This window comes from Zootoca vivipara, chromosome 11, assembly GCF_965207765.1.
Source record: "Zootoca vivipara chromosome 11, rZooViv2.hap1.1, whole genome shotgun sequence".
Classification (NCBI taxonomy): Eukaryota; Metazoa; Chordata; class Lepidosauria; order Squamata; family Lacertidae; genus Zootoca; species Zootoca vivipara.
The window spans coordinates 30,113,593-30,136,632 of NC_142594.1; the positions used below are offsets into that span (position 1 = coordinate 30,113,593).

The 23,040-nt window shown below is 43.1% G+C and overlaps 1 protein-coding gene across 1 annotated transcript; it reads right to left on the reverse strand.

The window, feature by feature from the left end:
• Nucleotides 1–225: 225 nt before the first annotated feature.
• On the reverse strand, nucleotides 226–15,305 carry MIOS (meiosis regulator for oocyte development). Its single transcript, XM_035128923.3, has 11 exons — nucleotides 15,166–15,305; nucleotides 13,158–14,526; nucleotides 10,969–11,067; nucleotides 9,992–10,249; nucleotides 8,529–8,698; nucleotides 7,396–7,461; nucleotides 6,645–6,803; nucleotides 5,914–6,066; nucleotides 5,131–5,335; nucleotides 4,742–4,871; nucleotides 226–2,952 (listed from the first exon to the last, which is right to left on the reverse strand). Exons 2-11 carry the CDS (start codon nucleotides 14,449–14,451, stop codon nucleotides 2,856–2,858), a joined length of 2,631 nt encoding a protein of 876 aa, XP_034984814.1. The 5' UTR covers nucleotides 14,452–14,526; nucleotides 15,166–15,305; the 3' UTR covers nucleotides 226–2,855.
• Between the last annotated feature and the right edge of the window lie 7,735 nt (nucleotides 15,306–23,040).

A 23,040-nucleotide genomic window follows, 5' to 3' on the forward strand; every position in this document is an offset into this window, starting at 1 on the left:
TAGGGGGGGGGGAGGCACCATAAAACAAAGCCTAATTTTTCAATGTAGATTTACTATAAAGGTAAACACTTTGAATGTTGGAGCTTCCCTGTTTACTTTTAACACCCAATACTGCCCAGTGCTGAAATCAGAACACAATACTACAAAACCTGGTACTAGTATCTACCTGGACTATTGCAGCATCAACTGTATGAAGGTCATGAAACATTCAGCTTAATCAAAATGGGAAGTTACATTAAGCTTTTATTTTACAATGTCAAAAGGAGAAGCAACTGTATTAACAGAAGTGGTTAAAACTCCTCTGTCTACAGAAATACATACACAAGCCGAAATGCCCAAGAACGGACTTTGAGTCAGAACAATCTATGCAGTACAGCCCCTGCATCATTGAGCACTGAGTGTTAAGATGTTCATACAGAACTTTCATGTACACAAGACTTTGTGCCCTCTCAAAGTCAGCAAATACAGCTGCTTTCTTTTTACAAAAATACTGTTAAGACAACTGGGTAACATATTAATAGCAGTTCCTATTTACATATTCAGTATTTACAGAAGGGAAGGAAACACCATATTAACATCAGAGCTCTTTTAATACTTTGAATATAAGGGCACAAAAATAAAGTCTATAAGTTACTCTTAATGGCTTAAAATTAATTCTAGATATTCTGGAAATGTATTGAAGCAACTACAAAAATACAGGAACTTAGATATTGTGATATGCATCTCAAATATTGATCAATAGTAAAAATGCAATTCTGACAGGAAGTAGTCTTTGACTAAGGCAATGCAACAATTAACAAAATGGTGTACATAGAAATAAATATTTCTGCTTCCATTAAGCATTTGTTTCCCCCCTCCCCTTTTAACATCGTATCTTTGTACAAAGACGGGAAGCTTGGATCCAAAGTGGCCTTGCATGCAAGTAGAACTTCTCTCCCACTTGCATCTGTGGCCAGTTTTTGACCTACCCACTCCACCACATTGCCCTTCATGATGCAGTGAGAAAGTAGGCAGGAAAGCTTGGCTTGGATTCTTTGCATCCAAGCCAACAGAAGATTGTCAATTAGGCAGCTATAATATAGGCCAAACAATTATTACATTGCATTGAAAATGTGCACAAAGGAATTTCAATTTTCTAGTTGACTAGTGAAAGTTTGAATGCAGCTTATTTGGCATGTTGCTAATTAACAGTAGAAAAAAATGTAAAATAAAATGTAACATGCACTACAGTAGGTGTGAGGAATCTTTGGCTCTCCTATCAACCCCAGTATACATGGCCACTGATATTGCGAGTTGTAGTTCAGCAAAATCTAAAGTTCCCTACACCTGCACTAGTGTTCTATGCCAGTGTATTGCTATCTTCTATATTCATTTCATGGCAATGTTCCCTTTCTATATTTTACCCTATTGAAGTATATTATATACTATCCACTATCAAAATCGATAAGCTCCTTTTTTATTTTGACATAGGTTTAAACCAGGTTGATGGGGAGTTTTTTTGGGAGGGGTGAAATTTATTTGCTCATCAACATCCGACAGCCAGTGTGGTGTAGTGGTTAAGACTCGTAATCTAGTGAACTGGGTTCGTGTCTCCGCTCCTCCACATGCAGCTGCTGGGTGACCTTGGGCTAGTCACACTTCTCCGAAGTCTCCCAGCCTCACTCACCTCAGTGTGTTTGTTGTGGGGGAGGAAGGAAAAGGAGATTGTTAGCGGCTTTGAGACTCCTTAGGGTAGTGATAAAGCGGGATATCAAATCCAAACTCTTCTTCTGATACAAGCAGCCATTGCCACAAGTAGGCAGGTGATATTCTATGTCATCCACATTTTGTAAGTGAACTTTTAACTAATGTCTCAGGCTGTTCTTGATTGTGTATTATATGCTCGTGGTTTTCTGCTGCAAATGAATATCCTGAATATCCTCTTGACCAGGCATCCTCAAACTTCGGCCCTCCAGATGTTTTGGACTACAATACCCATCATCCCTGACCACTGGTCCTCTTAGCTAGGGATCATGGGAGTTGTAGACCAAAACATCTGGAGGGCCGCAGTTTGGGGGTGTCTGCTCTTGACCCAAAGCAAAATTTGGATGTATGCAATTCACACTATAGTATGTTTCGGGAATACAGGTAAGCTGTCATTTTTTTCAAAGGTTAGGTCTTTCACATCATTGAACTTACATTGCTACAGTCCGGTATTAATCTGAAGCTTTTAAACAATAACTACATTATTTTGGGATGCCCCACAAAGTGTGTTACACTGGCATTGAGATACTATTTACTCATCCAAACCAAAGCAGCTCAACTCATGCAAAGATTGTCTTAGGAGTGTTACAGAAAAGCAATGCAGTGTGAGCTAAGTTATAGATGGGAGCATAAACACTTTAAAATCTAAGCTAGAAAAAATGCTGGTGGAAACATCTGGATATCCAGCATGACTGTCTTTCCAAGAAGAGTTTTCAAGAGTGTTTTGAAGGTTCATGGAGTTACCAAAGCACAGCAAATGATGCCACTTCATCTCAGATGGAAGCCTCAAGGTCTGGACAGTGTAATACTGAAAGTCTTCCTGAAGGTTGCTTTGAATTTCAATGAAACCTATAAATGCCTCTGAAATGAACTGCTTCACAACCCACTGAACAAAGTCCACACGCCAGATTTGAAGAGTCGAGTCTGGCAGTATCTGGCAATGCAAAACACATCAAAATCAACCACATCAAATTGCAGATGTGATAGGATGATTTATTTTTCTATTACAGGCAAGTCAATAGTAACACGTTCAGAGGTATGTGTTTGGGCTATGAGGGACACCTATTTGAGAAAGCCTCTCATGTGAAGGACCTTATTTAAGCTCTAATGTTTCATGGCTGGATCATCTCTGCAGGGACAAGATTCCCCGTTGTATCCAGCTGCATACATTTGCAGGAACAGGCAGAAACAGGACATTCAGTGTGGTCCCTAGACAAGAAAGAAGTAGCATCATAACACTGCAAAGCAGCCTTTTTATTTTTAAAAACAGCACATTTAATGTCTATTTTTCTCATTAAAAAAGAATAAAGCACTTTGGTATTGGTTAGAGATTACAGAAGACATAAATGCTTAACATTGTTAAAAATAATAATCACCCAGAGCTGCTTATGTCTATAATCCACTCCACAAGCTACATTTTAGAAGTTTCTCTGAAATATCTCCCTCCAATTCTTATTTTAAACAATAAATTGAAAGCAGTGTGTTCATGCTCCAAAAGTAAAATTGATTTGATGCTAAAGATCTAAAAGTTGGAAGTGGAGGAATGCAGCTTGGAATGTAATGCAAGATAAGCTACCACAGAATAATGTATGTAACATCCCACCACCCATTTGAGCCTAAATGCACTGCCTGGAAACATCAATTGACTGCACTTGGAACATTATGTTCATTCCCCATAGAATCTTTCAAAAGTGCATCTATATAGAGCTCTGGGCTACAGCTAATATGCTGAAAGAGCTTCTAGAACAAAGGGTGATAGCTTTAAAAGGTAATATAACTGCTTTGTGGTGAATACAGAGAAAACCATATGCCTCAAATATCCTCTACCACGTGTCAGCTGACATTTACTGTGATAATAATGAACAGCTTTATCTGAGGGCATGTAGGCTACAGGAAGACAGAGATAAAATACTTGTAAGACCCTGAGAAATAAAAAATGCCCCAAAGTTGTAGAAGTGCAAAAAAGCAATTTAGCCTCCACATGTGTAATGAATTCACTCATGCCAACTGCATGAGCTACTAGGAAGGCATGTTTTTCAAGGCAGCATATGGAACTAGTTCCAATGGAGATCTGCTGTTCAGAAGGGGGGGATGGGAAATCCCACCAAGGGGGCACAAAAATCCTTGAGCATGCCTATTGTAGGTCTTTAGACTTCGAGCAGTAGTCAGTCCAAAAGCAGAACTACAATAAGTTCCACTTGCACAATGGAACTTAACCTCCCTCTATGCCTTTGACATCTGCACTGGGCGGTTGGGGGACCTTCCAGAGAAAATTTGGAGGGTAGTAGGGGAACTGCAGGGGGAAGGCAGGGAAGTGGAAGTTCCATTGTGCAAGCAGAACTCTGATCATGCCATGTTGGCTGCAATCCAGGCAAACATTCCACATTCAACCACTCTTGAACACCACACATGAGAACAGCAGAAAGCCCTGTGTTCCCTTAGTCTTCAAATACACTATATTTGTCTTATGAATCATTCTACATTATGTGCTACCATGTTCGGTTAATGTTCAAGATGGTGTTAGTTTTGTAATTAAAAAAAGAGAAGCCCCTTAATTCTTGTATATTTTGAGGAAATGTGAACAGACTTTCATCAAAGGTATCAAATTTATGTGTATGCTTTCATTTGCTGGGTAACCTTATTTCTAGGGCTCTGTCTTAAATTCTTGGTGCTATTGTAGCAGAATTAGTGGTATTATCTGGTGGTATGTGCAAGTCTACAAATCCATATACAGTCATACCTCGGGCTGTGAACATGACCCGTGCAGGAGGCACGTTTGCAACCTGCAGCGCTGCGTCTGCACACGCGCGTGGCGCGATTTGATGTTTGAGCGCCGAAACCAGAAAATAACCCGTTCCGGTACTTCCGGGTTCGGCGCAGAGCGCAACCTGCAACGTTCGCAACCCAAGGGATGACTGTAAGCAGAAGCTCTAAACAGGTGGGATGGGGCCAGGAAGAATTCATGGCTTAAGCAACACGTTATTTTTTGTTAACTTACCTGAACCAGCTAAGCATGTGTCCAGCATGACCACCATGCCTACAGTTGTGGCACCAGGAAAACCAGTTGTTGAATTGGGCCAATTTCTTGTCCTTGCTAAGATCCACCTTTTCATCTGACTTTGATCCTCCTATGAATAAGAAAATGTAGTCTGAATTAATTTCTATGGTAATGAGAACAGGTTTAAAACCAGGAATCCCCAAACTTTGGCCCTCCAGATGTTTTGGACTACAATTCCTATCCCCCCACGACCACTGGTCCAGTTAGCTAGGGATCATGGGAGTTGTAGGCCAAAACATCTGGAGGACCAAAGTTTGGGGATGTCTGTTTAAAACTAACGGAGACAGGGTTGTATTCAATTAAGTTCAACAAATAGGAAGGAGCCATACCTGGACAGCTGGAAACTGGAGTGCCCATATTTATGAGACAAAGTGCACAGCGAGGAAGAGGCTTGCGGCAACCAGGACAACTTGTGACTTTGGATTTGGTCGGGGAGCCACTTACACCATACTGACTGAATCCTCGGCCCTGATGAGGGATGGTTGAGCAGCTGTACGAGATTGACTTTCCGCAAAAATTGCAACTTACAAACACCTTGCAAATATAAAAAAGGGGATACAAGGGTGATTAGATTTACTTTTATTTATTATTAAGCAACTAATAGATATATTGCTATCCTATAGGTTTTTCAAGCTGCACCCCTTCATACCCACCCATTGGGGTGATAGGGTTATCAATGGGCCATAATAGCTAAACAGGGCTTACAAATTCAGAAGCAAAATTTTTTTAAAAAAATTAAAAGCTTGTAAGTTCAGGAAAGGGAAAAAAAGGACATGGGTGATAAGGGGAAGAGATTTTGATTTTGAAAAACATAAAAATAAATATGCCAATATTGGGTGGACTTTCTGTTTAGAGTAAAGGTTTGGCATTTATTCTATTTATTAAATTTCTATACCACCCTTCATCCAAGGAGCACAGGGATGTTTACAATATAAAAACACAAAAATACATAACGTAGTACCAAACAAAAACAATCCCCGTCAGTAGTGACTCGGACAAGCACCATACAAACAACTGGATCTTCCTGTTCTTTGTCAAATGACAGCAGCTGCTTTATGACTATTGGCTTAATTTACTCATTACATAGCCAGGAAAATTAGAAGCACATTTACCTGGGCTAAAGGTTTTGAACTGGGATCCAGCTTGCTCCGATGAATGTCAAATTCTGCTCGCTTATGCCAAAACCGCCATGCATCCAATAGATTCCGGTAGTTCTCAATCCAATACTGAACCCTCTCATCTTTAAGCACATCGGATGGAGAACCCTAAAAAGGTAGGCACAGAGGAGACTGTTTCAAAGGTCTCCCCAAAGATGGTCTGAAACCATCATTACAATATTTTTAACACTAGCTTAAGAAATGTTGTTTTACCCATTTAATAATAATAATAATGTATTTGCCTAGCTTGCAAATAACCCCAATCCAAACTGGCTTTCTGTGAACCAACAAGCATGAAAGTGCATGTACTAAAGGTTGCAGTCGCTTCGCTTATCCCACCCCTGCTGCTGCCACACTACCAAGAACTAAGTCATGAATTGCCCCACAATATCCTATCAGAATTGCTTCCCAGTGGCTAACATTTGGGTAGCACAACAATGAATTATTATTATTAATTAAAATTCTATACCGTTCTTCATCTGAAGATCACAGGGTGGTTGATAATATAAAAACAAAAAATACATACAATAATAGTGAACAAAAACAACAATGCAGGGTATTGTTTATTAATTTTTGATTTATTAAATATTAAATTATGCACATTACACAAAAATATAATGAGAGTTGTATAGTATTAACATGAATTCTATAAATCAGAGATTTTTTTAATGTAAAAAAATACAAACCTGCAGCATACAATAACTCGCTGTTTGAACATCTCCTGTTCTATCAACATAGCTTTCCATCAAATCCACTCCATCTTTTGTGAGTCCTGTCAGAAGAATTCCTTCAAGGTTCCCAGATTCCTTCATTTCATTTGTCAGTTTGTCAATGAATCTATTCAGCTATTAAAAATAAGAAGATTGGTCAGTGTTTTGTTCATACCCTGAATTACACACACACACCTGCACGCGCACACACACACACACACACACACACGGGGTGTGGTTGGGCTGGGCTTACTGCAGCATTAAGATTCTGATTATAATATCTAATCTTCTAGGTTTAGCGATAAAAGCAATAAATAATATCCCTCTTCAATGTGTACTCAATTTCAAAATATTTCCGAAAGGATACATAACAAATGCAGTGGCCGAAAAGAATCATGAATTCAAAGCTGCCCAGAAGCAGTTCATACTTGCCACATGCAAATGCTTTACAAGACTCTACAGAGATCATCAGACAAGTCCTCCAAAGCTTATGCCATAATAAACCTTTGGTCTTTAAGATACAACAAGACTCTATTAGATTTGACATTTATTTCAAATGGCTATTATACTTCAGGATGGCTATCAAATTCTTTTGGATGACAAAAAATTTTTCCCAACACCCAGAGAATAGCACGCAAGAGTGTGTGATTATTCATTCAACAGTTTATATGTTATCTAAAAAGAACAGAGTAAGGGAAGAAAATGATGGCAGATCTGATCATCTCACCTGAGCATCAGTTAGGAATTTACAAGCAAATGCCACTCTGTCTCGTACAGCTACATTACTTTCATACTGAAAATATACAAAACACATTAGTGTTAGCCTGGAAAAAACCAGCCATTGTCTCCTGAAAACGGCTGGTGTTAAGTTTTATGACAATTCTATATTTACAGTTGTATAAGATGACAAATTAATAAAAACAGCCTTAGTCATTTTGAGAAAACTGTTCTTTTTTCTAGTTGCTTGCCAAGTGCAAGATACATTTCAACTTCTCAGTTTGGTTTCAAAGCACCTCTTCCCAAATCTGGGGGCGTTTCAGAAGCAGTGTACCATCAATGGCGGCGGCGGGGGGGAGCAGGCTCCACCTCCGCTGAACAAAATCCTATCTCTTTGCTATATCTAAGGAAAAGGTTTACATGGGACTGGGGAAGCTGTGACCTTCTAGGTTAGGCATCCCCAAACTCGGCCCTCCAGATGTTTTGGGACTACAACTCCCATCATTCCTAACTAACAGGACCAGTGGTCAGGGATGATGGGGACTGTAGTCCCAAAACATCTGGTGGGCCAAGTTTGGGGATGCCTGTTCTAGAAGTTCTGGACTCCCATCCCATTCCTGTCTCAGCTCACCTCTGGCCCCACTAGCTGGGACGGATGGGAGTCAGGAGTGCAGCAACATCTGGAGGACCACAGATTCTAAATCCCTGCCCTTAATCTTCAGAATGGGACCTTTAATGTATTTTTGTCAAGCAAGTGAAGCTGGGATCCCACCTCAAAGTTGAGAAGTGGAATCCATCTGGGGAAATTAATTAAGAATAATTTATTATTGGCCAAATACATTTTCCAACATACTTGGAATTTGTTTCGGCTACATTGCAATGTAAACATACATTACAGTATTTAGGGTTATGTTCCACCTCTTAGATGATGACCAATGCTTGTAAACCTGAGTTCATTATTTCCTTTTCAATAACATTTTCACAGTGGATTGTTTTATGAAAGCTGCTGTAGACTGAAGTCCTAAGCAGCCCAGGGCCAAATTTTCAAACACAAAGAACCAGATCACGTTCTCAGTTTTGCATCTGAATATTTGTGCCTGTGTGTATTTAGTCAACGGAGATTAGCTAACAAAAATAGCTTACCAAAACCCCATCAAAAGAACCTGATTCACTTGTTAGGAAAGCAAACATGGCACACAGATAAGGGTTGTTGAGCTGTAACCTTAGGGTGCTGCACATTTCCCTCCACAAGGAGTTCTTTTCATCAGTATAGCCTGATAACGCCATGGCCACCACGTTGAGGTTTAGATCACCTGCACAGCAAAAATAAAGACCGCACAATAGCAAACATTTCAAGCCATCTGAAGGACATTTTGAAAAAAACAGTTAAAATCTTTTGTTTGGGATGACAGAGGGCTCTGTACCCCCAAACTCAGCAATCAAGGTGTTCAACAAAAACAACTGCCACTGACCCTGAAACAGAACTCGCTCTGAAAGGCAGAACAAAAGATGCTGGTACAATTTCTTGATTATGAGAAGAACTTGACTTCCCAATACTGGGAAAAGTAACACTACAATGGTACCTTGGTTCTTGAACTTAATCCATTCCGGGAGTCCATTCGACTCCCAAAACCATTCAAAAACTAAGGCACGGCTTCCAATTGGCTGCAGGAGCTTCCTGCACTCAAGCAGAAGCCGCATCAGACGTTTAGCTTCCAAAAAACATTTGCAAACCGGAACACTTCCAGGTTTGCAGCGTTTGGGAGCCGATTTGTTCAGGAGCCAAGCCATTCGAGAACCAAGGTACGACTGGATTGACATGAACTACTTCATACACCACATTCTGTTCATGCAGAACTGTTTAGTTTGATCCACCATTCAGAATGGCTGATTCCAGGACATAGTGCAGCATTAGATGAAGAAATAGGTTGGGGGGGTGGGGGTTAGTACCACTGCTCCTTCAGCCTCTTCATCCATGGCAATGAAGTGGTACAGTAGAATTGTGATGTACAGTGGTACCTCGCAAGACGAATGCCTCGCGCAATGAAAAACTCGCAAGACGAAAGCATCTTGCGATGTTTTTGGTGACTTGCAAGATGAAGTTTTCAATGGCTGCGCTTCACAAGACGAAGTTTTTCGGCGGTTTTTTTGTTTGTTTTTGCTGCGGCAACCCGCGCTTCGCAAGACGAAATTATTGCTAGATGATTATTGCGAGGCACCACTGTATATCCTTTCCTGTTACTAATGCAATTGGGTATGGGATCCAATCAGGGATGCCCCCCCCCCATATATACTGTGTTGGATGCAAAAATCCATGAACAGATAGAAAACAGCCACTAGCTACAAACACTTGCACAGTGCTATAATCAGTGGGTTCCATTCATGTCTCCTGTTTCTGCAAGTGGAAAACATGCAGATTTGGTTTGTTTTTCTCATGGTTTGTTTTTCTCACAAACAGAAGACACCAGCTGCATCTTGAAGAGCACTTTCCTGATCCAATCCTATGTGAAGCGGAAGAGAATATGAAATCTATTTTCACTGATAAGCAGGCTATTATTAAAGAAAAAGCTTACTCTGCCAAAGTGATACCAAATCACAGCAGGTACCTTTTCCAGAAGACGCTCCTTTGTTCAATATCTGTATTGCTCTTCGAATGTCCAAGTTGAATAGAGCTACAGCAGCAGCTCGCTCCCAGTCTCCTTCCTGTTCCAAAGAGGATAAAAAGGGTTCCACATCCACATCTGTGCCCTTCTTTATCCATCCACAAAGCTGCAAAGCCAGTGACCTCTCCTCACTCAGATACTGAATAATGTCAGCCTGCCTGTCTGATCCACTCCTGCTGTGCCTGAGGCTCTCTGTTGTTCCTAAGGAGCAATTGTTTTGAGTTATTTGCATAGAAAGATAAATAGAAACTTAGACTCAGGAACATGTAAAGCTAAAACCAATACAGTTGTACCTCCGCTTTCGTATCCCTCCAGTTACGTAAACTTCGGGATACGTAAGTGGCAAACCTGGAGGTATATTTCCGGGTTTTTGCCGCGCATGGGTGCGCAGAAGCGGTCCCTACAGTTGCGGAAACCTCGGGATCCCACCGGAGCTCCAGAACAGATCCCGTCCGCAACCAGAGGTACCACTGTGTTTATGATAAAGGCATCACAGTTACTGTTAATTAAGTAAGCTCTTCGGCTATTTCTTGCAGAGTTTGTCAAAACCTGACAAAAATCAATCATTTGGGGAGAAAGGATTTATCTATTTTTAGAAATCTGTGTACAAACAGATTAAGTTGCCTTGGGGTACTAGGGAGTCATGCAGAATGTCATGTGAACCAGAAAAGTGGTAAAGAAAACACACCCAGAAAAGGCATGACTTCAAAGGACATCAGGAAGGTTTCATTTTTGTTATCAGACGTGTTTACATTCCACCCTTCTCTGAAGAATCTCAAGGTGGTGTGCATCGGGCCATTAAATTTCCCACTCACATAAACCTTGTTAAGTAGGTTCGGCTGGGACAGAATAGCTGGCCAAAGTCACTCATTAAAATAAAGTTTAAAAATTAAGTAAGAAATCAGACAAAATGCACTTACCCATAGAGGATTTCACGATAGATTTGATGCCTGCGTAAACTAAAGATCCTTTGTTTCCTGTGCATTTCTGATCCATATCCTCAGTATACTGCTTCATAAGTATTTTCAAGTATAGGAAACTTGGCAAATTAACATTAAAATGAGATGCGCCAAAGATGATGATGATGCATTTGGTGGCTAGGAAATTCCTATACCCCACTGGGTTTGGCCCTCCTCAGTTCTTGAAGAAACGAACTACAGCTTGGATCCCAAAAGCTGCTTAAGGTCCGCAAAGAAAGAGGTTGTGCTATCCCAGTGGAATTTATGATCATTTCCACCCTTCAACAGCTGGTATTTGTGCCCTATCACGTGGCCTGAGCACTGCCAGTAATGAGTTTTGGGTTGAAGGTCAGTGGTGACTTTGCTTTTCAGGCATAAAGTAAATTAATTAAAGTTTTTGCAAGGCCTATTATCTAACGGTTTGGTTGAATGGGGGAGGGGGACGGCAAAACCTATTTCTTCTAATGGTTTAAAAAATAATGCAAGATATGGTCTGGGGCAGTTTATACGAGTTTGTTCTGGTGTTTGGATTTTTTTTGTAACTATTGATGTTCTGTTGAACATATAAATTCTTTTCTGCTGGTTGTCATAGCCTAAGACAATAAACAAACTTCAACAGAATAACACATTTTTGGATTAATAGGAGTAGCCTTTTAACGAAAAATCAGCCACATGTCCTATGTCAGTGGTTCCCAACAGGTGGTCCGGGGACCCCCAGGGGTCCACGAGCTATGCCAGAGGGGTCCTCAAGATGCTATTAGATGCCAAGCCTCTGGCCCGCCGGAACCGGCGGAACTGCCCCCGCCGGTGCGCGGGCGCCAAGCGAGCCCGGTGGATCAACCGGGGAGCCGCTGAAGGCCCCCCGGCGACCCCACCGGACCGAGGCTGAGTGCGCCCGGCCGGAGACTCGGCGGAACCCCTGGGCCTAGAGGCCCGAAACCACCTTCCAGGCCATGGACCCCGCGGCGACCGCGTGGGCGTCGGAAACGTCCAGCAGAGCAAGCGAAGAGCCGCTGAGGCCCCCCTGCAGGCCCGCCGGGCCGAAGCCGAGGGCGCCCAGCCGACGGCCGAGCGGAGCTCCGTGGCCCGAGACCTCCCACCATGCAACGATCCTGGGGGGCCTGCCTCGTGACTGCAGTCACCATCACCCCTAGCTGCCCAAGAGAGGGAAGGAGCCCCCCCAAGCGAAGGCCCCCAATCCCGCAGCTCCTGCGTGTCACACGGGGAGCCTCGTGGGGACCCGAAGAACAAAGGCCGCACTGAACCTGCTGGCGCTGCTACCACCACAAATACAGCCACCCCCAGAGGAGGAGAAAAGAAGAGGGGACGACAGGGAAGAGAGGGCCCCACCACCACCCTCAACCCAGGTGAAAGGGTAGAAACCTCCCCCCCTCCAGAGGGAAACCCCCCGACCCCCAGACGGCCATCACACCGCCGCCACCACAGCCACCACCACACCAACGCCCCCCCAAGAAGGATAAAGAAAAGAGGAAAACAGCTGAAAAATAAATAAAACCACTTTTTAATTTTAGGATTAGGAATTAATGGGGGTCCTTGTCACAATAGCGGTTCGATGAGGGGTCCTCGAGAAAATTTTGTTGGGAACCCCTGTCCTATGTAATGCACAGACTATACTACTGATTAAATCTGCATCATGTCAGCAGAACTGGTCTGGTTTAAAGGAACTGGAAAATGGTACATCACCCTGATCCCACCCTGCTCCATGTGCTCCTGAAGGCCTTTTTCTCCAGTTCATCTACACCTGTGGGTTTTGGAGCCCTTAAAGGGCTTCCTCCTCTAGCTTTTCTTCCTACTACCACTGTCTTTTTGGACACCAGTGGATCATCAATACCTATTCTGCTCCTGCCAATATGCCTGAACTCTCAAGTTTCTGTTGCTGCTTATTTCATTCACCTGCTGTCCTACAACCAATGGACATCTTTGCAGTTGTCTGGCTCTTTTTTGCCTAGCTGAAGCTTTGGCCCACCCCACCTGCAGTCTTCCCAAGCAGCAGAAATAAGTACATCAAAACAATGCTAAGAAGAGAATATCTCATTCATCTGTCACCAGGACAAAAGCATTGCCTAACAATGCAGTCTGCCCTCTATACTAAGACTCCTTCCTGCATACAAGAGTTTTTAAAAGGATATAGTGCAGAGTGTACCAAAGTGACTTCAGTTGTGGGTCTTCGTTTCCCGCTAGCATGTGGTTTCTCCAGACCTGTTCCGTGTCAAGGCCATACCTGGACAAAGCTCTAAGACGCATTTTAGTGGCTATGTCTTTTTCCAAAGAATTAGCCTTCCCATCTTCTGTGCACTCATACAAGTGCCTCCCACATGCCCACATTAAAGAGGTAATGGGGCTCCATGCCAGAGAGATCCTTTCAAACACAGTGAAGTCAGACATAGTCCTGTTTGGAGTCACAACCACCATTCGATTTTGATTAGTGGGATGCCATGCAAAGGAAGCAATATAGTGTTCACAGGGCTGCACACTTCTTTCAATGATTGTAGGCTCAGTTTCATCCCCAATAGGTGTAGGAGTGTGCTGCATATCGTAGAGCTTGATTATGTTACTATCCCTAGTCAAAGTAGCTAGCAATCCAGTTCTCGTTGGACACCATGCTACTTTAGTTAGAGGTTTTGGTTGTTCAGTCAGGGTCAATACAGGCTTTTCAAATTTTCTAAGGTCCCATATAGCAACCTGACCTTCATAGAAGGAAGCCACACGATCATGGAAGTAGGGGTCAACCGTTACGCCCTGAACAGCCTTCGTATTCACAAACATCTTTTGGCTTGTATTCCTGAGGTCAAAGATAGCCAAGTTTCGGTGCATTCCAGCTAAAAGAAGTTTCTGATCCCGTGGAAGCCAACAGAGAGAGAGGCAAGCATCGTTCTGGCCTAATTCATAAAGTGGTTTTGTCACAACAAGTCCTGCTTCAGTGTCTCCAGATGGAAGCCTTACTTTCTCAGCAACTGGAGTTTCTGGAGTGTATTTACTACTTATGTCCCAGATTAGTACTGAAAAATCAGCCCGATGTTTATCTAGACCTGCAGCAAGCCAATTGCTGTCCAGTGGATTCCATGCCAGAGTGTTACACTGCCGAGCATGCTTTGGAACAAATTCCTTTCCTATCAGATCCTTGGATTTTGAGTTATGATCTTGGCCAAGGCTGGTAAGGACAACTCGGCCATTGGCCTGCCCAACTGCCAGGAGACATTCAGGATCATATTTAGGATACCAAGCCACACATTTCAGATACGGAGTGTCTGAATTAATGGACAAAAGGGTAGCTGTAGTTTCTTCAGATAAACGCAGTGATCCTGCTTTGAGTTCAGAACTGACAGCAGATTCAATGTGGTAGAGGCTGAGCTCTGAGTCACAGACAACAAATCTATCAACGTGGTGTGGGGCCCACAGAATATCAGGTTTGGAGCCACTCATGTCTGCTGCTGCAAATTGATGTAAGTAGTTTAAAGTGTTGTTGGAAGACTAGAACTGTGTTCGTTCATATGGACACTGGTGGGTTTTTTTTTCCAAAAAAGAAGAAGAAAACAGAATATTATAGCATGACAAGACACTGAATGTCTTCCAGATCTAAATGAGAATCTTTCAATAACATTCAAATTTCTCGTTCCCAAACTCTTTCGGGGGTAATCATGCAACGGGAGACTAAGACTCCAACCCCAACCCCAACCCCACTTGCCACAAAGCCCCAATGAATTCAGTGAGACCAGCTTCTGAAGAGACATAAGGTTAAGATTGCACTATATAACCCACTTAAATTTTCCAGGCTTTGTGCTTCCTGCAGTTTTACCCTGGTTTTAGGTTTAATTAAAAAAAAAAGTTTTACTTTGGGATCGTTTGCACGCACGGTCGATACATCCTGCACAACCCGTGATTCTCAATACAGTACGCAGTTTGCACACCCGCCCCGCATCCACACCCGTCGTCTGAAGCGCGAATGGGCGTGTCGTACCCGCCTCGAACTCAAAAGGGCACAGCACCGGGAAGGCGCGCAGAGGCCGCCCCGTCCCCAAAGACCCCACCCCAATTCTGCAGGATGCGGAGCACTGCCGCCCCTGCGGCTCAACAGGAAGGAGAGACCGAGGCCGCCACCGCCGCTCAAACCGGAGCTGTCTAGCGGGAGGGACTCACCCTGCACCCCCTCCGCTCTTGGGGTCCCGGAGTAGCGTTGTCAAAATGAAGCGATCCAGTAAAGGTAAAAGATATTGGGGGGGGGGAGAAATAGTCGCAGTTTCCACTTCCGTCTTCAGGGAGACTTCCGTTTCCGGTGCGAGCGGGGAATACATCCGGTGCGGTAGGGGCGAGTCGGAGGAGGATTTTATGTAGAATAGATGGGCGTGGCTTTCCTGGGTTTCGCTTCTTCAAGCGCAGAGCGGCTGCTAAGCGGCTCCTCTTACGTGGCAAGGAGGTTGCGCAGACTTCGGCTTCACGGGAATCCCAGGAAGCTAAACTGCCTGCCAGCCCGCCTGAACATTACAAACAGTGCTGGATTTATGTATAAGCTGAACAAGCTATAGCTTAGGGCCCCACTTTCTTAGCCCCCCCCAAAAAATATAAGGAAAAAAAACCCTGGATGTACATTTCCAAAATATAAGATAAAAAATGAAATGAAATAAAACCAACATACAGCAACAGTGTTTTGTGCTATTTTGTTATGTGCAAATGGCTTTAGATACGTATTAGGTCCATAAATTACCATATAGCATACAGGTGAAAATTGGAAAATTAGAATATCGTCGAAAAGTGCATTTATTTCAGTAATGCAACTTATTATTTTTTATTTTTATTTTAATTTTTACAAATGCTTTCTTTTGGAAATTCCACAGTAATAAAACAAATAGTTACAATAATACAAAAAATAAACATTGCTATTGCATTTCATTAATTCCATTCCATTCATAATTGACCCGCCTAACGACAAATAATTGCAATTACAACAAATGAAGGCTTGACATATCTTGCTTTGCATGTCATGCATCTATCTCATATATTGGTTTCACCTTTTAAGTTGGGTTACTGAAATTAATGCACTTTTCGACGATATTCTAATTTCACGAGTTTCACCTGTATATTCAACACAAAAAACAGTGGCAATTTGTTGTTGGCAAAGGACAGCTGGACATATAAAGGGCCCCAATACCTTCAGGAACTTAGGGCCTCATCAAACCTAAATCTGGCCCTGCTTTCAAAGCTCCCCCTTTGCAAGTGGAAGGCTCGAGCCCACCACCCTGAGATTGAGGGGGTCTCAGGCTCTGGGAGTTTATTAAATATTTTCTTGGTTTACAAAAGTACATGCCTTGTCTCTTTTTTCAGGTTGTACCTGAGGGTTCCCACCACATGTGGAGGAATGTCTCAGCCTCCACCAGTTGAACTATATATGTGACATCACTGTGTTGTTCTGGTAGACAGTACAGTGTTTCTCCAAAAATAAGACACCGTCTTATATTTATTTTTCCTCAAAAAAAAACACACACACTATGGCTTATTTTCAGGGTATGGCTTATATTCCTTGAATACTTAAAATCCTGCTATGGCTTATTTTATGGCTACGTCTTATTTTCGGAGAAACAGGGTAGCAGACAATATTTTTGGAAGAACCAGTTGCTACATCAGCACCAACATAGCACTGCTATACAGGTGCAGTGAGGAAGGAAAGAAATCTGAAAGATCTTCCTTCACGCCACTTTTAAGGGTACAATGCTCTTCCCACTTACCTGGTGGGAAACTGGATTGAATTCACAAGGGTCCCCGTCCCCTCACACGTAGACACATATAGGATTGCTCTGTAAATCAGCCAGAATTTGCTGAAGCCACAAATCCTATTCCTTACAATAATAAACCCTTTGAATAGGGTTGCCAGATGAAAAAGAGGATAGGTCACCTGCACTTTTATAGTTGTGTTGAAAACACAGTTTCAGCAGGCCATAGGGTTGCCAGACTCAATAGAGGACAGGACTTCCTATCACTGCCAGGAAGTGAATCAGCACTCATTAGTCAAGGCTTCAGTGTTGCTAGGTTCCAACTCCCATCATTCCGACCACTGGCCATGCTGGCTGGGGGCTGATGGGGTTCAACAGCATCTTCCCCACCGCCCCAGCTCAGGAGTTAGAGCCCCTCACTGCACCTTTGTACACGGTACCTTCTGAACTCACCATCTTTGCAGAGAAACAGAACCCAGTGACACACAAGCTGAAATTAGGGCTGCCAGACTCAATAGAGGACAGGACTTCTGTGCCTTTAATTGCCCTGCTCTCTTTTGAGTCTGGAAACCTTAAAGAGAAGCCAGCAGACCCTTTGTTTAATTTCCAAGCAAAGGGTCTGCTGGTTTCTCTTTAAGGTTTCCAGACTCAAAAGAGAGCAGGGCAATTAAAAGCACAGAAGTCCTGTCCTCTGTTGAGTCTGGCAACCCTAGCAGGCCATGCAAGTTATGCTTTCTGAAATTCCCTCTTCTATACAACTATTAAAAATGCACCTGACTGTGCCTCTTTACTAATCTGGTCATCCTACCTTGAGCAGTTTACAGACAAAAAAGTAAAAAGATTACAACATTCATTAGACTTGTAAAGGTTACAGAAACAGCTATTTAACAGGAATCAAATGATGTGCTATTGAGACCCACAAGGTGGAGCTCAAATCATCTTGGTTTTGTTTTTCCCCCAAAACTAAGGACTAAGAAGACTGAGCCCCACATTCAGTGCTGTCGAACAGGCAATGGATATTAACAAAACTGTCGACACACTTCATGTCAGTTTATTTAGTGTGAAATACCAACTGCTTAATGATTAAAGATACAATAAAATACTGGGACTCAAGTCTGCCTGAAAGCTACAAATAGAGTAACTCTCTGTTGCTTCATCACAGATCTTTGAGGGGCTAGCAGTTGTGCGGGAAATACACTTTGCAAATAGTTGACTCTGGCAATGGAAACAATTTTGGATGGGGGGCGCCAACATGGTGTCCTCCAGATGTTGCTAGACTCCCCAAACCCATCTTCCGCAGCCAGCATGCTCAATGGTCATGGATTATAGGAGTTGTCATCCAGCAACATCTGGAGGGCACCCTGTTGGGTACTCCTGGGAACCTTGTTCGGTTTTGTGAACAGGCAACAAATTGGGCCCAGATTGAAACTAAATACCACACAGGCATTTTGTATCTGTTCAGCTTGTCAAAAGCAAAAACTTTGTTGGACTACAGCTGAAGCTTTTTCCTGTTTGCTGAAAATTATAGTTTTTATTCATTCATTTCTGAATTTCTGAATTCTGAATCTCAAATTAATGTTCTCAAAGTGATTCACAACAGAATTACATATGAAAAGGTAAAAAAAGGTAAAGGACCCCTGGACGGTTAAGTCCAGTCAAAGGCAACAATGGTGTGCGGTGCTCATCTTGCTTCAGGCTGAGGGAGCTGGCGTTTGTTCACAGACAGCTTTCCGGGTCATGTTGTCAGCATGACTAAACCACTTCTGGCACACAGAGGCGCATGGAAACACTGTGTACCTTCCCACTGAAGTGGTACCTATTTATTCATATTTACATATGTAAAACAGTTATATAAATTGGTGTGTGTGTGTAACAATTTACATTTTACAATTTACATTTTATTAAGGAAACAGTTGAAAACAATTGCATTTTTTAAAAGAACAACTACCGTATATAAAATATGAAAATATACATCTAGAATAGCTGCTTCCCTCTAATTGCAATCCAACAACCACAGAGTACAATGCCATCTATTTTAATCTATTATTTACTCTTTAGATATAGGGACCCAGGTGGCGCTGTGGTTAAACCACTGAGCCTAGGGCTTGCTGATCAGAAGGTCGGCGGTTCGAATCCCTGCGACGGGGTGAGCTCCCGTTGCTTGGTCCCAGCTCCTGCCAACCTAGCAGTTCGAAAGCACGTCAAAATGCAAGTAGATAAATAGGAACCGCTACAGTGGGAAGGTAAACGGCGTTTCCATGTGCTGCTCTGGTTTGCCAGAAGCGGCTTTGTCATGCTGGCCACATGACCTGGAAGCTGTACACCGGCTCCCTCAGCCAATAATGCAAGATGAGCGCGCAACCCCAGAGCCGGTCACGACTGGACCTAATGGTCAGGGGTCCCTTTACCCTTTACCTACTCTTTAGATATACAGTTATCTCACAATGAAAGTAGTTAATAGGGAGTAGTTAATCCTTGATTTCTGTGTACAGTATGTGATAGTAGATCCCTAATTTGATCCTAAATTATTCCCAGTTTAGAAAATAACAGGCCAAGATACATGCATGTTGGTGGATTTGTTTAACCTCTCTTTTTAGGTTTTCAGGGAAAGTGAACCATACGAGGAAAACGTTTTGGAAGCTGTGAGGCAGCATCCAGCCAGTCTCCACATCAACCTTTTCCCAACATTCCCACACATTCAGGGTCTGCCAGGTTTCCAAGAACATATCCATGAAAAGAGGCTAATGGAAGCAATATTTGCCAGACAGTCTGGAGACCAGCCTGAAGTTGTTACATAACAACTACCAAATGAGAAAAAAAACTACTAACTTTCCTATAGACCAGGGGTGGCTAACCTGTGGTTTTCCAAATGTTATTAGATTCCAGCTCCCAAGAGCCCAAGCAAGGCTGGCAAAGATTCAATGGACCTGTCAGGTGACTTTCATGAATGCTATAAAAGATATGAATGCTAATAATAAACTGCTAATGACCCAAATAAAGAACTATATGATAAACTTGACAAGAAATTTAATTCAGTTAATTCTGAATTAATAAACATAGTGACACAATATTTGGTCCAACCATATAGGCAAACTGGTTCATTTCTGATTAGATTTCCTGTGTAGCTTGAAATAATTCATACCCTTACAGCAGCATATGTTAGTCTGCTCAAATTACTTGGTTTGGGAAATGCTGAAGCTCGTAAGCGAGCTTCCTGGACTTTACACTAATGAGTATTTATTTTCTTTGTAAGGTATTCAGAGGCAACAGTTGCCATGTTGATCTCAAAGAAACAAAGTTGTTGTCATCCATCTGTCTCGGGAGACAATGGAAGAGTGCGCCTTTTGGGGTGAAGTCAAATTGGTGGAAGGTTGCATCGCCTTCTGTGGCTTTAGAGAAACGTAGATACATGTTGATCTCAAAGAAAAGAAGTTACAGTACATTTACATTTACAATAGTGAGTGGAGAATAGTGACTGGAGCCTTCATCCCCTGCTCCTGAGGTCTTTGAAGACTCATCCCCAGAACCACCAACAGCCCAGGAGAACCACTATGTGCATTCCAGTCCACTGAAGCACATGGCTGCGTAGCAGAATGCCAGCTTTCTCCAGGGAGGCTAGGATGATGACCAGAATGATAATGATCATTTTATGAATTGCTTTCTACAAGTGTGTGAAGACAATTTACAAACACAATTAAAAAACAACTTTAAAAAAGTTTCAAAAACAGTACCAAAGAAGATCAGTTTACAGTGGTACTTCGGGTTGCGTACTCAATCCATTTCGGGGTGCCGTTCGCACCCAGAAAAGTACGCAGCCCAAACAGCACTTTAGCACATGCACGAAGCACCAATAGAGCACTTCTGCGCATGTGTGAAGCGCGCAGAACGCTTCTGCGCAAGTGCGTGCCGCGGAACCCGGAAGTAAACACTTCCAGGTCCGCCGAGTATGCAAGCCAAAAGTATGCAACCCGCAGCATACTCAACCCGAGGTATGACTGTACAACCAAAACAAGATAACATGCAAGCCAGAGTCATTTTCATCCAGTTGGAAACACTTGTTGAAACAAAAGTGTGTTCTGTTGTTTGGGGAAAGTACAAATAGTGGATGTCTGTCATATTTGAACAGGAATCCTGTTCCACACGGAGAGCTTTGCTCCATGTTGCTGTGGAGTGGACTTCTTATATTTTAGGAATTGGGAGGAGAAACTCTCTTGCAGAATGCAGAGGCCTACTGGACATATCAGAGATAAGGTGTTTTCTCAAGCTGCCCCTGAGCTATTTATGGTCATAAATGTTAGTACCAAAACCTTGAACTTGACCTGGTAGAGAATTGGCCAACTTGCTCTAAGACTGCTTGCCATCAGTTGGCTCCAAACAGCACAAATAAGCAACACTCCACTCTGTGAACTTGTTACAGTATCTGGCTGCTCTCCTGAATCCAGCTTCACAATGAGCTGTCCCTGGTCCTGATCATTTGCTGCTGGGCCTGCACCTTTCCACACACCTAGCCAGAGCATCTCTGGGGGTCCCAGCCTGGAATGGGAGACAGACAAAGACTGCAATCCTAATTATGTCTACTCAAAATTCAGTGGGACTTTCTCCCGAGTAAGTAGGGTTATGACTGCAGTCTTAGGCTGCAATAGTGAACCTATTGAATAGGAAGTTAATCCTATTGGGCACTGAAGCTTCTGACTAAATGTACTCAGGCTGTGCCACCTCTCTAGTACTTATTGTGCTTGTCACACAGAGGCATAACAAATCTGATAAAGTGGACTGTAATCCATGAGAACTTCTACCAGATTGAGGTTGTGCTTACAAGTGGGGCATGCCCACCTGCACACTTGTGCAGATTCAGACTGCTCATAAGGTGCTTTGGTGCTCAGTCTAACAGATTAAGCTTGAATCCTGACAATACAGAAGTACTGTTTGTGGGGGACAGGAGGCGGGCAGGTGTGGAGGACTCCCTGGTCCTGAATGGGGTAACTGTGCCCCTGAAGGACTAGGTGCGCAGCCTGGGAGCTGTCCATGGAGGTGCAGGTCAATTCTGTGTCCAGGGCAGCTGTTTATCAGCTCCATCTGGTACGCAGGCTGAGGCTCTACCTGCCCACGGACTCTCTCGCCAGAGTGGTGCATGCTCTAGTTATCTCTCGCCTGGACTATTGCAATGTGCTCTATGTGGGGCTACCTTTGAAGGTGACCGGGAAACTACAGCTAATTCAGAATGCGGCAGCTAGACTGGTGACTGGGAGCGGCCGCCGAGACCACATAACACCAGTATTGAAAGATCTACATTGGCTCCCAGTACGTTTCTGAGCACAATTCAAAGTGCTGACCTTTAAAGTCCTAAACGGCCTCGGTCCAGTATACCTGAAGGAGCATCTCCACCCCCATCATTCTGCCCGGATACTGAGGTCCAGTGCAGAGGGCCTTCTGGCGGTTCCCTCACTGCGAGAAGCCAAGTTACAGGGAACCAGGCAGAGGGCCTTCTCGGTAGTGGCACCCGCCCTGTGGAACACCCTCCCACCAGATGTCAAAGAGAAAAACAACTACAGAACCAGACTTTTAGAAGACATCTGAAGGCAGCCCTGTTTAGGGAAGCTTTTAATGTTTAATAGATTATTGAATTTTAATATCCTTCTGGAAGCTGCCCAGAGTGGCTGGGGAAACCTAGCCAGATGGGCGGGGTATAAATAATAAATTGTTGTTGTTGTTGTTGTTACAGTACCACCATTATCAATGTGTTAGTCTTTAAGGTGCCAGAAGATTATTTGCTTATTCTTTTCTGCAGCTGGACCACCTTTGGAAAGAAATCTTTAGTAATATTTGGTGTGGTAACAGAATGTGTTGATAACTGCAAATGGTTGTTGGATAGGTGTTGTCCCCTAACCTTTGCAGGACACTATGCAGCCTGTTTCACACCTTAGACTGAATGCATGGAGGGCAATGTAGGGTGCTGCCCCCGCAAACAACCTCCATGTGTCCAGCTGATTGACTATGTACAGCTCTATGTATGTAGAGCTCTCTCCCCACTGCTTCGGGACCCTGATTTCCCTTGATTGTGAGTACAGATCTTTACAAACATGTAGTCCATAGCAAGGATGGGCAGATCTGGTTCCAACCGTAGATCCCTGGATGATTCACAGTAGATGGCCAAGGACCTTGGACCCCCCCCCCCAAATAGCAGCTATAAAATAACTCCCTAATTTATACTGTTGAAGTGAAAAATGTTGAAGTAAGAAGAAGAAGATATGTTTTTGGAAGCACTGTGAACTCCGTATCTTTTTGGTATTTGAAATAATTCATGGGA